We start from the raw sequence: 14,226 nt of genomic DNA on the forward strand, positions 1-14,226 counted from the left end.
TCGGAGCTTTTACGACACGCTGCAGCGTGCAAACAACTGATCGCGCGCACACGAAATAAGACTTTTTTTATGACTTCATGCGCGCTGCGAGCAACTAATAATGTGTGCGCGCAAAACAAAGTTACGATTAGGTGCCGAGGTTATGTTCTTCATATCAGCGCAGCGATATGTATTTTTTGCGTGGCACGAACGCGAAATAAAAACGGAAAATGTGCGAAACTGGCGGCTCACGTACCACACACCGCACAAAGAAAAGCTCATCTCATCGCTTTTCCTCACAGAAATCTGTGAGTTGCAGAAAAAACTTCTGCATCAAGTTTTCACACGTCATCTTAAATTCTATAGTATTAATACATACGCAATTAAAAAATAAATTTTTATTTTTATCTGTGTACTGCGTAGAAGCGTGTGAAAATCGATTTCGATTTGTCCTCGAGTACACGCGTACATAAATTGTTCGATATGCATAAAAGTGTCCGCACTAGAAATAACCCAGCAATCATTTCGTATATTTAGCCGCACGCCGATTGTTTATTGTTGATATTTCATTGCTAGCAACGCAGCAACAACAGCATTGCGAACAAGACTTGCGTCCGACCCTTTTTGAATTGATCAAAAACACAAAAGCGCAAAAACAGCGCTCACTTCGCAATTAAATAACGCCGGTTTCAATGTTTGCACACGTTTAACGAGGCCGGTTATCGGGGCTGTAAAATTTACGACGTCCAACATACCAATCGACATTGCACATCGCGTTATTTATTCATTTTTACATGCCATCTTTTAACTTTAATTGTGCACCATTTGCACCATTTGGGTATTGTTGTGCGTAGCGCGGCGCCTCCACCATAATATTAATTGCTAGCAAAAGGAGTGTGTTGAGTGTGTGGAGTGCAAAGTGCTCCTTGGCACACTTTCACACGCTTATGCTGGTTTCTGGTATGAAAAGGGGTGCGTTCAATATGTGCATGCAGAGTACGCGCTAGTTGTGAATAAATTAGTGTAGCTTAAACTGGTTTTCCGCGGAAAACAAGATTTCTTAGTTCTTGTATTCAAAACCCTTTGAATAAATTAGTTTAATAGAATTGTATTGCCATTGCAGTGTGTGCCAATATGTTGCTAGATGATTAAACTTTTTTGCGTGTTTTATTGTTCAAGAAGGATATAGATATAGGTAGTGATTTGAAATACCCGGATCCGGTGTGAATTTCCGGGTATTATTGATTCCATTCCGGAAATTTGCCGCAGACAGAGAGTGGAGAGTTTTATATCTATCTAGTTTTTCTTCTTCTCCTCCTCCTGCTGCTGCTTTTGTCTGCTCGCGCGCTTATTGCCGGCGTCTTTCCGTTCGCCGCTTCCGGCTCGTTTTATTTCCTAAATAGACATTTACTTTTTCACGGGCGCAATGTTTCGCCGAGGCGACATTAGAAAGTTGTGAAATTCAAATTAGTCCGTGGTGCGCTCTAAATAACTTTTCTTCCAGTGGCGCACATGTACGAAGTACGAGAAGGGAAAAAGTGGCAGAACGTTCAAGTGCGATCGAGACTCTGCCAGGGCGCAATGTTTACGTTGAGTTTATAGCACAAAGGAAAACATCTCGAGAAGGTAAATACACTTCTCGGATGCACGCAACAAATACGTGGAGCAAGATGTGCTATAAATATAAAACGGCAAAGTAATGCCGAATTGGAGGCGGCGGTGGCGCAGCTGTGAGTGTTTGGCATTGCGATAACGCAATGCGATAACCGCGGTCGAAGCTACGTGTATACCTGCTTGTATCGGCGGCGCTTTTTCCGACTGCACAAGACACATCTATTTAGCTTCTGCAAACTGAAAACATTTTTGCGAAATGGGTTCAAGTACAATATACAATCGTGCATAAAATGCATTAGTACCAAAGGATAACTTAAATTTTTTTTAATTTTTGTGTATATTTCTAGTTATGATAGATTTTTCAACACTTTAGCAGGTTTAAAGTACGTAATCAAGTTAATTAAAAGTCGTGCGCGTTTGGTGTGTGCGCTGCACTTTCATTGTGCGCTGAGCACAATCAGTAGTTTGTATCTTGGGCGCGCACGGAAAAAAGAAATGCTAATTTTCTCCTGAGCGCGCACGAATTTTAAGCAAACAAGCCTCAACAATCAAAGAAACGCTTCAGGCCCTGCCTGAACCTCTGGCTTTGTCCTCCGCCGCGCGCGCAAACGTAATTAGAGAGGGTTTTGCTCTTCCGGTTTTTTGCAACACACGTCGGCGGCGCTTGTCGACAAAAAGCGAAATATTTAAAGAATATCCGAATGATAGACGCGCGCAGTGGTTAATGCCAGACAGATACCTCCTGTGCGCTTGCAAAGCAACAGCGTTCTGTCAGCTCGTTTAAATATCAAAGAGGCGGCGCTGGCGCACGTCAGCGCATCCTTGCCGGGGCTGCTCTCTCGTCAAAACCCGCGGCGCGTGCATGTGGAGAGCATATGCAAAGCGGGCATTAATAAAACAAAGGTTTTGGCGCCGATCGCACACGCGGCTGCGTTCTCCTGAGCGCACCCTGGCTCCATTAGCCACCCCCGCATATATATACACACACCGAGGCGCGCAACCCTCTTCTATGCTCGGCGTGCCATTTCGACGCGGCGAGTGCTGAAATGTTAATTCGCACACGGTACGCGCGAGTATTAAAAAATATCGGAAATAAACAAGCGCTCGATATTAAAACTGCATTTTTATGCGTTTGCGCCCGCCAGCGCGTTTTACGGCTTTGCTCAAACAAACATTTTGCACCGTGTACGCGAACCTGTTAACTGCCACCGTAATTTACAGCCGTCGGGGTTGCACCTTGATGTTTGTCAAGTTTTCGAATTAAAAGTTTCCCACGTGCAGAGCTTACTTTTACTATTTTACTAGTTTACTACCCAAAACGGACAGTCAACCACTGTCCATTTCACTATCTTAACAATTAATCTCAACTATTATGAAATTACAGCTCGTAAATTCGAAAATCTAATCTAGACACCCTTTTAGCACCGCAGTTGGCAAAAAACTTTAAGTTTAGTTTGACCAAGTTGACCTCGGTTTTAATTTCGTCTTGTCAAATATTTCTAATGAAGATTGGTGCGTGTGCGTTGCTGTCAGGCGGAATGGAATGCGTGGTGCAACGGGCGTAAGTGAAACATTATCATGCGATGGCCTCAAGGGTGGCCAAGCTTCCATTAACACTACAACTATGTGCTTTATGTCCACCCTGCTGTCGCATTCTTGTCGCATATTTCCCAAGATGCCATTCTCTTTGATAATTTTTCCTCGCTTAAGTTTTGGTAAAATTTTCGTAAACTTTTTCATTATTTTCATATTATTATGTAATGCGGCCGCTCCCTGGAGCACTCATATTTGCGCATGAGATTAACAAAAATGATGTTTACAAAATGCTATAATGTTACAATGTAAATGCGCGGTCGAGCATTAAAATATTATAAATAATTACTTTCAAGCGCACATGGGCTTGCCGTAAATCCAGCATTAATTAATTATGTATAATTTTAATTATTATAATTGATTAGGTTTAGTTGCAGACCTTTTGCAGGTCTTACGGATGATATTTTTAAGCCCCTCATTCGCAATAATTAATTAATAAACAGACGAAAAAGTGGCCGCCGGGCGGGTTTAGAAATATATGTAGCACACGCTCAAAGCTAATGAAGCAACAAACAAAGGATAATTATTAATACCAATAGATGCCAGTGCTTTGCACGACACAAAGACGCGCACCGTAAGGGCACATATGAAGAAAAGCCCCGCATGAGCCGCGAGGATTACCCTAGCACAGTTTGCATGACGGACCTTTGATGAAAAATCCACGCGACGCGTTCGCACAATGGACAAACGCAAAGCGCTAAACAGAAAAGGGGCGCAAAAGGACACAGAGAAAAAAACAACCAGCGGCGCGAGTCAAACACGCACCTGCATTATCCACCGGCCCGCACGTCAAAGGTGCGTTGGCGCAAATAAAATATTTGATTTTAATTACACGCCACGTGCAATCATCCCCTACATATGCTAATTACATGTGAAAATGTGTAATACGGGTTTAAATTTTCATAATGCAAACAAACACAAAACCATCTACTTTCGGTGTTGTACTTATGAAATTTAAGGATTATCTGCTTACGCACATCATTAAAATTGTTATTCAATAATTAAATTTACATTTTTCAAGCAGTACGCGTACGGAATAAAAAATACGTTCCATTATCTCGCGCGTGTACTTGTACAGACATTTTTTCGCGCATATTGATTAGCTACTTACGCGTTGGCCGCTTTTGTGGCGCGGGGTGCGCCTAGGGCCGCGCAGAGAAAGGAGTGAATAATTAAATGTACATCGGGGTGCGCGAAAAAAGCAGCGACGCACGTCCTCGCCGTTATCGCAGATAAAACGTAATTAATTTGCGCACAAATTACGTGTAAACAGCGCCAGTGAAGATGATGAAAAATACACGCGGCATGTATCCATACACGTGGGTAAATATATGTGTGTGGACGGGTGCACTAAAGTAAATAAACAATTACCTCAATTTTGGGGCGGTGCTGGCGGTGGAGCAGCGTACAAACCACAAAATAACAGCGCGTCGATTAATTATGAATCGGGCGAACGCCGAAGATGGAGCATGGATGTGTGTGAATGGGTGAGAGTGGACATATTGAGTTTCATACGGTGCAGGGGGTGGAAGTGGGAAATTACCTCGGATGATGGTAGCTGCCGCCGTCGACGAAAACTAATTATCGACGGCTGCATTAAAATAATGTTTTAATAACAGCAACAGAAGCGGTGTATTTTTCTAGGTATAATTAAACGCAAATAGACACCCCTTACCTGCAGGGTTGGGAGTTTAGCATTCTGAAGACAAGCGAAGATAAACAAGAGTAGACTGTAATTATTTCACTTAGAATTTAGTATTATTTTAAGAATATTATATATTCTAGGGGGTTGATGATACTTATACACTTGTTGAATAATATTTAGTATGTTACATGTTGATTACTATCATAAAAACTGTCTAAAACAGCAAAAATCCACCCCGTGACTAAAACCCGTGACTAAAGTACTTTAGTCACTGTTTCTGCAATTTGTATTTAAAATACGATTTTTGTGTTTAAAAACCTTGAAAAACTGTTTCTTTAAAAGTGAAAGTAGATAAAATTATGTATGAACACCCTGTATCTCCTAGTCAAAAGTTTAGCAACCACTGCTCTGAAATATAAATTTTTGTTGTGTTTCGAATTTTAAAACCACTGCTCTATGAAGCAATGAATACGATACACCAGAGTGTCGCGCTAAACGAAACCAATTTTCGTAACGCCCGTTATCCCGGTATTACTTACAATGCAATATCGCTATCGGCGTCTTCCCATCAATGATGCAGCGCTTTCTTCTCTGCCCCAACATCACTTGCATAACCAGGCAGCCATCTTGTACCTCCAGAGGCCATTTGAGTGCAGAAAACAGGTGCACCTAAGTAAATGCATAAAAGGAGAGACAGAAAGATACAAATGTGGTGCATGTTGCAGACCTGCATGTCATCAAACAAAGTTGCAAGCTGAAATATCTCCGGGGCGTACGAGCAACAGTTCGCCTCCCGACGTGCTAATGATTTCATTACAACTTCAACTTTAAATGTCCCCAACATTGTAAGTGCACTCGTGTGTCACCAGAGTGCCTGGTTGTGTTTGTTCGCTTGCAGTTCTTAAAGAGGAGGTGGGGGTAAAGTGGGATGAGGGGCTGTGTCAACTGAACAATGTCATCCTGCGGTTTGGTATATATTACCGTATCGGTAATGCGGCTCCTCGACGCTTGCGGCAAGCGAAAATCCCTGATTCCACAAATCGGGAACGCGCGCCGACCAAAGATGAGTGAGAAGAAGATCCCGGGGATCAATGGAAGGGTGCGAGGAGGAGGAACGCAGCAAGAGAAAGCCGAGCGGATATTACAAATCAATTTTCGAGAGGAATCCACTCCCGGATTATGCTACCTTCCGAGCACTACACTTGTCGGATCATAGCGGATCAGAATAAATATTACAAATAAGAGGGCAAACGTTAACCAGCAAAGACCAAAAAAAACAGAGAAGCAATTCTTGTCCATTGGGATAACATGGCACTTAGGTCCATTAGGTAATTCCCAACTTCCGGTTTAATAGTTAATGATTACAACCTGTTTGTAAACAACGTAATCAAGGATGTGATTTTAAATTGATCAGATGAGAATGAGAATGTGGTCCTGGAAGGGCCCTCGGTGTGTGGACGTATGTGCGCGCGCGCGCGTTGTGTTCGCCTCTGGCCACCTCGGTTTATCAAACTCGCCAGGATAATAATTCACCTGTGAAACGGCTGCGCGGCCTTGGGTGTGCGCTTTTAGTGCGCGCACAACTTGGGGTCCGCCGCTACCCGCCTTTGATGTGCGCGCCTGTGACATGATAAGAAAACATTGCACGCCAGCAGCAGTTTCAGCCCGCCCAGATAGAAACAACTCTGGTGGAGAACTCCACCACGTTTGCCATCCCCTCATACTCCAACCAAGCACCACCATTGTACACTATGCGCACAATGCGCAGCAAAGCGGAGCGGAACGTCTCCGGGCTACCTCCTCGCACAGCACACAACACACAGCACAGTCTAAACATATCTTGACAAATCATTTCTTTTGTCCTTGCGACGGGCGCACGCCGCGGGGAAGAGTTAGTCTTCCACGAAGAGGAAACACATGATAAGCGTGTGTCATGGCAAGACGTTTGCAAGCGCCTTATCTCGTTATAACGCAATAAGTAGCATGCAAAGAAGCGCGATGAGCCCGGCGATAGAGCAAAGACTTCCGGAGTTCTCCTACTCGGACCAATTTGCTTTAATGCCTGTTAAGTTGAAAATCTCGCTGTGCTATACTTTTGATAAGTTTTTCTTTGTGCCAGGCGGCGCTTCTTTTGTGCTCAATGACATTGCTAATAGTATCCGACAAAGTGCGCAATCTTTACCCATTGACATAACAACCGAAAGAATCAAGTACCTAGTGATAACAGCTTGTTTTGTTTTGATCCTTATCAGGTTTTATTTAGAAAGTTAGTTAAATGGTTGTCAAAACTTGTTTTTTCTATTTTCGCCAGATTTTCTACTGTTTTAAGAGACAAAAAGTGGTACTTTACACACGACCGTGACTAAAGTATTTTAACCACGGATTTTAGTCACGGGGTGGATAAAACTCAGATTTAGTCATTTGATACTTAATATATTATTAAACTGTCCGTTTTACTGTCCACTGTCCATTTTACTAAAAAACCGTAGAATATGGACCACTCCACTTATCAGGTTTTATTCAGAAAGTTAGCTAAATGGTTGTCAAGACAATAATTAAATCTTGTTTTTCTACTTCCACCAGTTTATCCACCAAAAGTAGTACTTTAGACACGGCAGTGACTAAAGTACTTTAACCACGGATTTTAGTCACGGGGTGGACAAAAACTCAGATTTAAGTCACTTGATACTTAATATATTATTAAACTGTCTATTTTACTGTCTACTGTCCGTTTTACTGTCCACTGTCCATTTTACTAAAAAACACCTTGAATATGGACAGTTGGCTGAAATTCAATTGCGGCAAATTAGAGTTTAGGAGAGGCGCGTAACACGGTAAACGCATTACGAAGCCAAGCTAGGAAATCATCGTTATCGCTGTTAACCGTCGCGCCAGGTCAACTCCTGTCTGAGTTATGCATCGTCCGGAAAACTAGTTCCGCGCAACACCATCGCACTGCAGCATTAATCAAATCGCGCGGATTCAATGTAATCTCGAGTTTAATGAGCAGCATCTTAGGCATCGCGATGTTTATATTAGGGCGTGATTAATGATAGAAATTGTCTGTTAATTACAAGCTAAACTGTCGCGACATGACAGCGGTCGAAAAGTGAGGTTAAACTTTCAAAATATTTTCAAATTTGCAGCTCGGAGGATTAAAAGCATGAAAATTTTTTTGTTCATTTTTTGTTTTAGTGCCCTGCTACTTTGAGCGCAAAAATATTCTGATGAAATATACACGAAGCGTCGATTTGCAGGACCTTCACTCGTCGGCTCTCTCACCTTTCAGGACGAAAACAATTTATTATTTATACGCATATCTGAGTATATTTAAATGTGAACAGAGTGAAGCGCACAAACGCGCAAACGGAATATCTTAGTGCAGCCAACGCCTCTGCTTGATTTCATCAAATCAAAACACAAATGCAGAGATAGATATTAATAATACGTAGGCATAACGCAATTATGTTTAAACATCAAGTGGATTTTCTTTTGGCACAGCGTGAAATGCGCCGCTCTACTCCTGCTAAATTCTGTATAAAGTGAGCACGTGCTCATTTATTATTTACGCGCTCAGCGCTCCGAGCAACATCAAAAGATCGAATGCATTTCTTATGCTTTAGGTGTTGTCATGTCTCATCTAAATTATTCAATTTTTCTTTCAGGCACGCGTGTGTTAGATGTGTAGATACAAGCGCAGAATATTAATTTAATTTAATTTTTAATTAATTCGTTATAAAACACTTTTAAAATATCAGAAATATTTTTATAAGATTTTTGAGTTTTTATTTAGTGGTATACTAAATTTGGTTAATGTGGTTTGTGTAGTTTCGGCCTGAGAAACGATTTTCGATCAAATATTTATGTGAATTTTGAAGCTGAAAGCTTGAAAGTATGTAGATGCGGATTTAGTCAAGCGTATCACGCGCGCACGCATCAATATTTATATTCAAAAATATTATTTGTATTCATGAAGTTATAAATAATTAAAGCGACGTCATAAAAGGATCACGCCGGCTGCGCGCTCAATTCCGAATCGGTAAAATCAATTGAAATCAAATTTGCTCGCCGCCGCCGCCGCGGCAAAAATTGCCGACGAGAATATTAAGCGGCGCATTAAGAGAATTTATTTTTCCATCCATTTACCTGCTTTATTATGACATTACCTCCGCCCGAAAACAAAATACTTATTACCGGGGTAACTGGGATGCTAACAAATGTGTAACTGCTATCGATAATCATAACTTTCAACGACAATCGTTGAAATAGTTGAATGGTAATGAATGCACAGCGTGTGCGTCGAACGTTAACTATTTATTGTTATGGTAATCGTCGTGGAGGCTTAATATTAAAACATGGTAATAATGTGATTAGGTCGTTATGAGCATGCCGGAGTGTCATCATTGGTGGCGCATTACGTGCGGCACGAATCGAAGATTGGTTATTTATGAGCGTGGGGTGGCAAACGAACAGGTGTTTTATCGCTCACGCAAAACAATCAGCCGACGTTGAGTGATTGTTGATTGCGTTGAGGCGAATCTACCCTAGACAAATCACAAACAATAGAAAAATTTAAAAAAAAAATAAAATTACTTTAATCAAGCGTAATTTGCATTCGCAGGTCTGCAATCGAGGCAAATACTTTGGGATTTATTGACGAAGACGCCAATGTCGGCAATGTCGCCATTATCTGACGAGATAATCGAATTCGCATCGGTGAATCTGAGTTCCGCACCGAAAGCTTCGATGTGAAGGCGCCGGGCGAATTAGGACGGGCGTGCTTCTTGAGTCCCTTTTTACCCTCAACGGTCGGCAAAGGTAAGCGAATTAGGCGAATTGTTTGAGAATGCAAGATCCACAAAGAGTTTCAAATTAAATTACCGTTTCTTCTATATGTAGACAAATTTGATCTGAATTAGAATTCAAGATGTACACGTATTGAAACAAACTACAAACACGAGGTGTTTGTTTTCAGAGCTTTAAAAACGCCTTTAAAAATTTATGTCGCTGTTTTCTGTTGGAATATTTCAGTTATTGTCCGATGTGCTTTGTTTTGCCGCAACGACTAATTTCGAACCGGTTTTACGATCTGAAAAATGATGTTTTATTGAAAACTCCACAATGCGAAAGAAACAATGCTTTTTTGCTGGCCTTGTTCCATCAAAGTTCAAAAACGTATTTGTTTGCTGGGCGCTTATTTGCGTCCGCTTCCGAACGAGACAACACCACGCCGTCATGATTCGAAATTAATCACAAAGAGATAGTACTCGTACAACAACATCGTATACGCGAGGCGAGGCGAGGGATGATGGCTAAAGCTATCGTCCGGCGAGTTGAACGTTTAGACTAATATCGTCCTGCTGCGCTTCGTGTTCTTCTGTGCGTCCATTAATTTCCGGTGCACACTGACACCGCATCTTCATTCATTATGCAGCTGGCTGCGGCGTATTTATGCGATCTTTAAAATTCATGAAACTTTTTCCGTGCGCGCTGACAATAAATGTTTCATTATTGTCCTCTAACCTCCCCAGGGGGGTTGAAACACAACGAAATTTTAGTTTTAGTTCAATTATTATTTAGTTGCGCAAGAGTTGCGCATGCAAAAGTGGCTCGGGAGCGGAAAAATTCATTACGAAAATTTACGGTAATTAATTCTTGAGAAACTCGTTCACTCGGATTCTACACTTGAAGATATTACTTGGAAAGTCTCACATTATTCCAACTTTTCACTAATGTGGAAGATCTTTGCCTTAAAGTAAAGCGTAAAGTGCAGAAGCGCGGTTTGCATCAAGTAAATTTCCATTTAATTTTTTTCTTTCTAAGAAAAATTGAAATAAATCAAACAATTGTGTAAATAATTCGCTGGTGAAAATTAACACTCCATAAGCATAAGCACACACGCATAATAACCGAATCCGGTTCTAATTCTTCGTCCGTTTCGGAAATTGCGGTTCTAATTGCCCCATTTATTATGCATTGCCGTTCGGTACTTCATCGCAATCATCCTTCCGGAGAGCTCACCATCAATTAAAGCACCGATATTGATTCGTAGAAAATCTAAACGAAACTAAATTATCAGCTCCGCACAATAATGCCCCCACAGCCTCCGGAGGTTCCATCCTGATTTGTATTCCGTGCGATGCAATGACATACGCGGCGGCGGCGCGCTTCCTGTCCCAGTCCGAGCCGGAATTACACGCCGCCTCTTTAATTAATATGCTCGGGACAATTCCGATTTCCGCGCATCGGTGTATATCCCATGCGTGTGTGTGTGTGTGTGTGTGAATGCGGATGCCGCATTGAAATTATCCTATTGCCGTTTGCCTCTTGGTCAAACTGCCTCCCTCGCATGAAGGGTGAGAGGTTTAGACCGGAAACATTTAAAATTTAGCACCTGCAAAGGTGGCTCGTTTTTAGTTGTGATTAATTTCGGGCGTGTAACGCATGTTGGAACTCTAATCGAGTCCATCTACATGGTTTACAAACCGCAGCGCTGCGTGGGCGCCTCCACCATATTCTAACAAATACATTTAATCAGAAGCGCGGAACACCGCACATTTTACATCACAACTAGTTCTAATTTTAGAGGTAAAAATGTGTAAAAATTTCGTTACATTTCAATATTTTACGTTTTTACACCCCAAAGCGATGTGCTCGTAAGTTAGGAGCGGCTAAATATTTTATGCGCACTAACCTGCTTGCAAGGACGGTTTGGGGGGCGGCGGTGGTGGTATGCAACGCGCGCTTGGCTTGGCTTAACTAGGTATAAACAGTGACTTCATGCATAATACATGCATCGACAGATACTGATATAGAACCACCGCCGCCGCCGCCGCCGCCGCCGACACTGTCCTCGTTCCAGCAAACGATTATCTACATGAACGCTTTTATTTTATGCACGACGCAATCTAACTTTTAACTCTGCGACCCCGAATTAAAATGCTGCGCATCGTAGGTGCTCGTAATTGGAATAAAATCCAACACTTAAGTAACGAATGATTATGTCGCAAGATGAAGACTCCACTGCGTCGCACGGTGCTAAAATTTAAATAATACTAAAAGCTGAAACTCGATGCGAGCGCAGAGCGGTCAATCGCCGATCGTATAACCATCTATATCCAGCAGCTACCTGCTATGCTGTTCCACCGACATCCGGTTTTACGACGCGAGCATAAAACTCGACGTTTCCGACATTCGACCGATTTCGAAATTTAAGAGTAGAATTACGCGCGCTACACGGAGAGAAAAAAACTTTTCGACTTACTGCTCGTGTCCTGCTTCGGCTGCGGCGGTTGCGTCTGCTGCTGCGTCTGCTGCTGTACGGCTTGGACGACCTGTGCGCTGGTGGGCGCGAGGAGCGGCTGCACGGCGAGCAGCGTCGGGGGATTCGTCGGCGGCGCTGCGGCCGTGGTGGCGGCGCTCCCGCCCGAGGTCGCCCACCCACCTTTCATGTCCTGTAAACAACCACCGCACATTAATCAACTGCACTTTACCAGCCGCGACGAAGCGAGGCAAAACGCCTCGCCGCCGCTGCCGCCGCCACCACTGCCGCCTGCGGCGCTTAAAAGTCTCCCTCAGCGTTTCGACCATTGTTTCGTCAACCCTTTCTCAGACATCCGCAGCAATGACAGTGAAATATGCGCGTTTATTATAAAAATTCACCAAATATCCAAAAACATTGCATGTACAAAAACCTACTCAACATTTACGACTTGATAACTTTCGACAGGTAGTAATATTTTTTTTATTAAGAATAAAAATGTAAATAAACGCTGGCGGTGAGTTAATGTGCCGCATTAATCGATAACTATATTTTATTCGTGAAAAAAAAAAAAACGTTTGCGCCGCTGTTTTATATCTTCGCACTGTTCGCCGCCTCCGTTTCAATAAACGCTCGCATGCTATGCACACGCAGGCAAATATTTTTTGTCGCTGCTTTGCGTTCGCTACATAAATAAAGATTAATTATTGCAGGAAGGGTCGTATGTGGGGCGGCGGCTACACAACCGGTGGCAAAAATCCAGCCCGTCACATTTGTTTACCTTCGTATATATGCACTTACGATATCGCAAGTAAATTAATCAAGTCGGTTGGTTACGCATCGGTGACAGTTTTATTTTTATTACCTCACAGAGGGAAAAATATGAAAAATACAAAAATACCGGTTTAAATACCGGTAAATCCCGGTTAATGTTGATTGAAGCTAATTTCCGGGCCGAAACTCAAACTGATAATGATCCGGTCGTCTGCAGCAATGCGGTATTCAATTATGCACGTAGTTGTTTAGTAATTTATTGAATTGTTCATGCCGACGCTGATTCTGCATTAAACCGGTGATTATAGATTTCTAAACATCTGTTATTAATAGAATTTCGCGAAATAAAATGCATCGTCCGCCACTGTTGACAAATGTACGTGCACTAGATTCCAAAGTGTTTATGTGTACATTGAAACTAATTAATTCCGCCGGCGATTAATTCAATAGGAAATGCTGTTTCGATGTTTCCAGCGATGATAAATCGCGCCGAAGCGATAAAACACTCCGCCTACAAACACCACAGCGTTTCCTGCCGCGCGATGTGTCGCGCACTTTTCAGCCAGCGTATCAAGATTGTCGTAAAAAAATTTCAACTCTCTGCCTGTTTGCATACATCTGCATATTAAATATATTTAATTAATGAAAATATAAATAATAAATTTTGTGCGCAGCAGCAACAGCGGCTTTGTTCGTGCGGTGCGTTACATTTTTTTGTTTTGTTATGTTTTTTTTTTCTAGGCGAGGCTGAAAAAAAAAGGAACTAGCACGCATGTGACGTACTCATAAACGCGCGGAATGGTCGCGAGTAATCCACGCTTATGTGGTAATGCAGTAGTAAAGAAAAAAAATGGCCAACTGTGTGTATGGTGTGTGTTTGTGTGTGTGGATCAGGAATAACGGGTGTATTTTATGTTGTCATGGTGGCCGCACGCGACTTTGCATGACAGCCGGTTTATTACGAGGACGATAAGATCTTCGCCCCCAGAAGTTGGACTCGCGTAACTCACCCATCCGCCATACCTTGTGTTGTGTTGCAATACCGGCGCCTCCACCATCCACCATCTCGCGACACAAAAAATGCATTAAGACATCTTTTTTGCTTTAAAAACCGATACAAACAAAATTAATGTTTGCAGTTAGTTTTTGACGAGTTAAAATTAATATCTAGTTTGTCAGAGCAGGGTCCTGTCATTACTAAAACCATGTTAATTGAAATCTGATAAAATCCAGCGCGTCATGCATTATTCGTTGTTTAATATGTCTGCATCGACGTTTAAAACACCACTCAGCGTATGCGTCACGCGGCGGACGAAACCAATCGGCGGCGATTTGTTTTGCGTTAAATTATTATTGTGTA

General features: G+C 42.3%; 1 protein-coding gene and 1 long non-coding RNA gene across 5 annotated transcripts in view; one reads left to right on the forward strand and one right to left on the reverse strand.

Moving 5' to 3' along the window:
• The window catches only part of LOC135797196 (uncharacterized), a 140,007-nt gene that overhangs the window by 46,702 nt on the left and 79,079 nt on the right, over window positions 1–14,226 (forward strand). The window contains exon 2 of one of the 2 annotated variants that reach the window (XR_010549483.1): window positions 9,453–9,649. The exons of the other annotated variant lie outside the window; for it this stretch is intronic. This is a non-coding gene — a long non-coding RNA (uncharacterized lncRNA). The remainder of the gene's footprint in view (window positions 1–9,452; window positions 9,650–14,226) is intronic. 2 annotated transcript variants of the gene reach the window in all.
• Window positions 1–14,226, reverse strand: part of LOC135797194 (cytotoxic granule associated RNA binding protein TIA1) — a 90,579-nt gene that overhangs the window by 41,524 nt on the left and 34,829 nt on the right. For all 3 annotated transcript variants that reach the window (XM_065309430.1, XM_065309432.1, XM_065309431.1), the window contains exon 2: window positions 12,096–12,285. In XM_065309430.1, coding sequence (XP_065165502.1) covers window positions 12,096–12,285 — 190 coding nt within the window. The remainder of the gene's footprint in view (window positions 1–12,095; window positions 12,286–14,226) is intronic.

The sequence above is a fragment of the Atheta coriaria genome, unplaced genomic scaffold (genome assembly GCF_025399875.1).
Source record: "Atheta coriaria isolate IRGN ID8LTWV9N9 unplaced genomic scaffold, Caltech_Dcor_3.1 hic_scaffold_8_pilon, whole genome shotgun sequence".
NCBI classification, from domain to species: domain Eukaryota; kingdom Metazoa; phylum Arthropoda; class Insecta; order Coleoptera; family Staphylinidae; genus Dalotia; species Dalotia coriaria.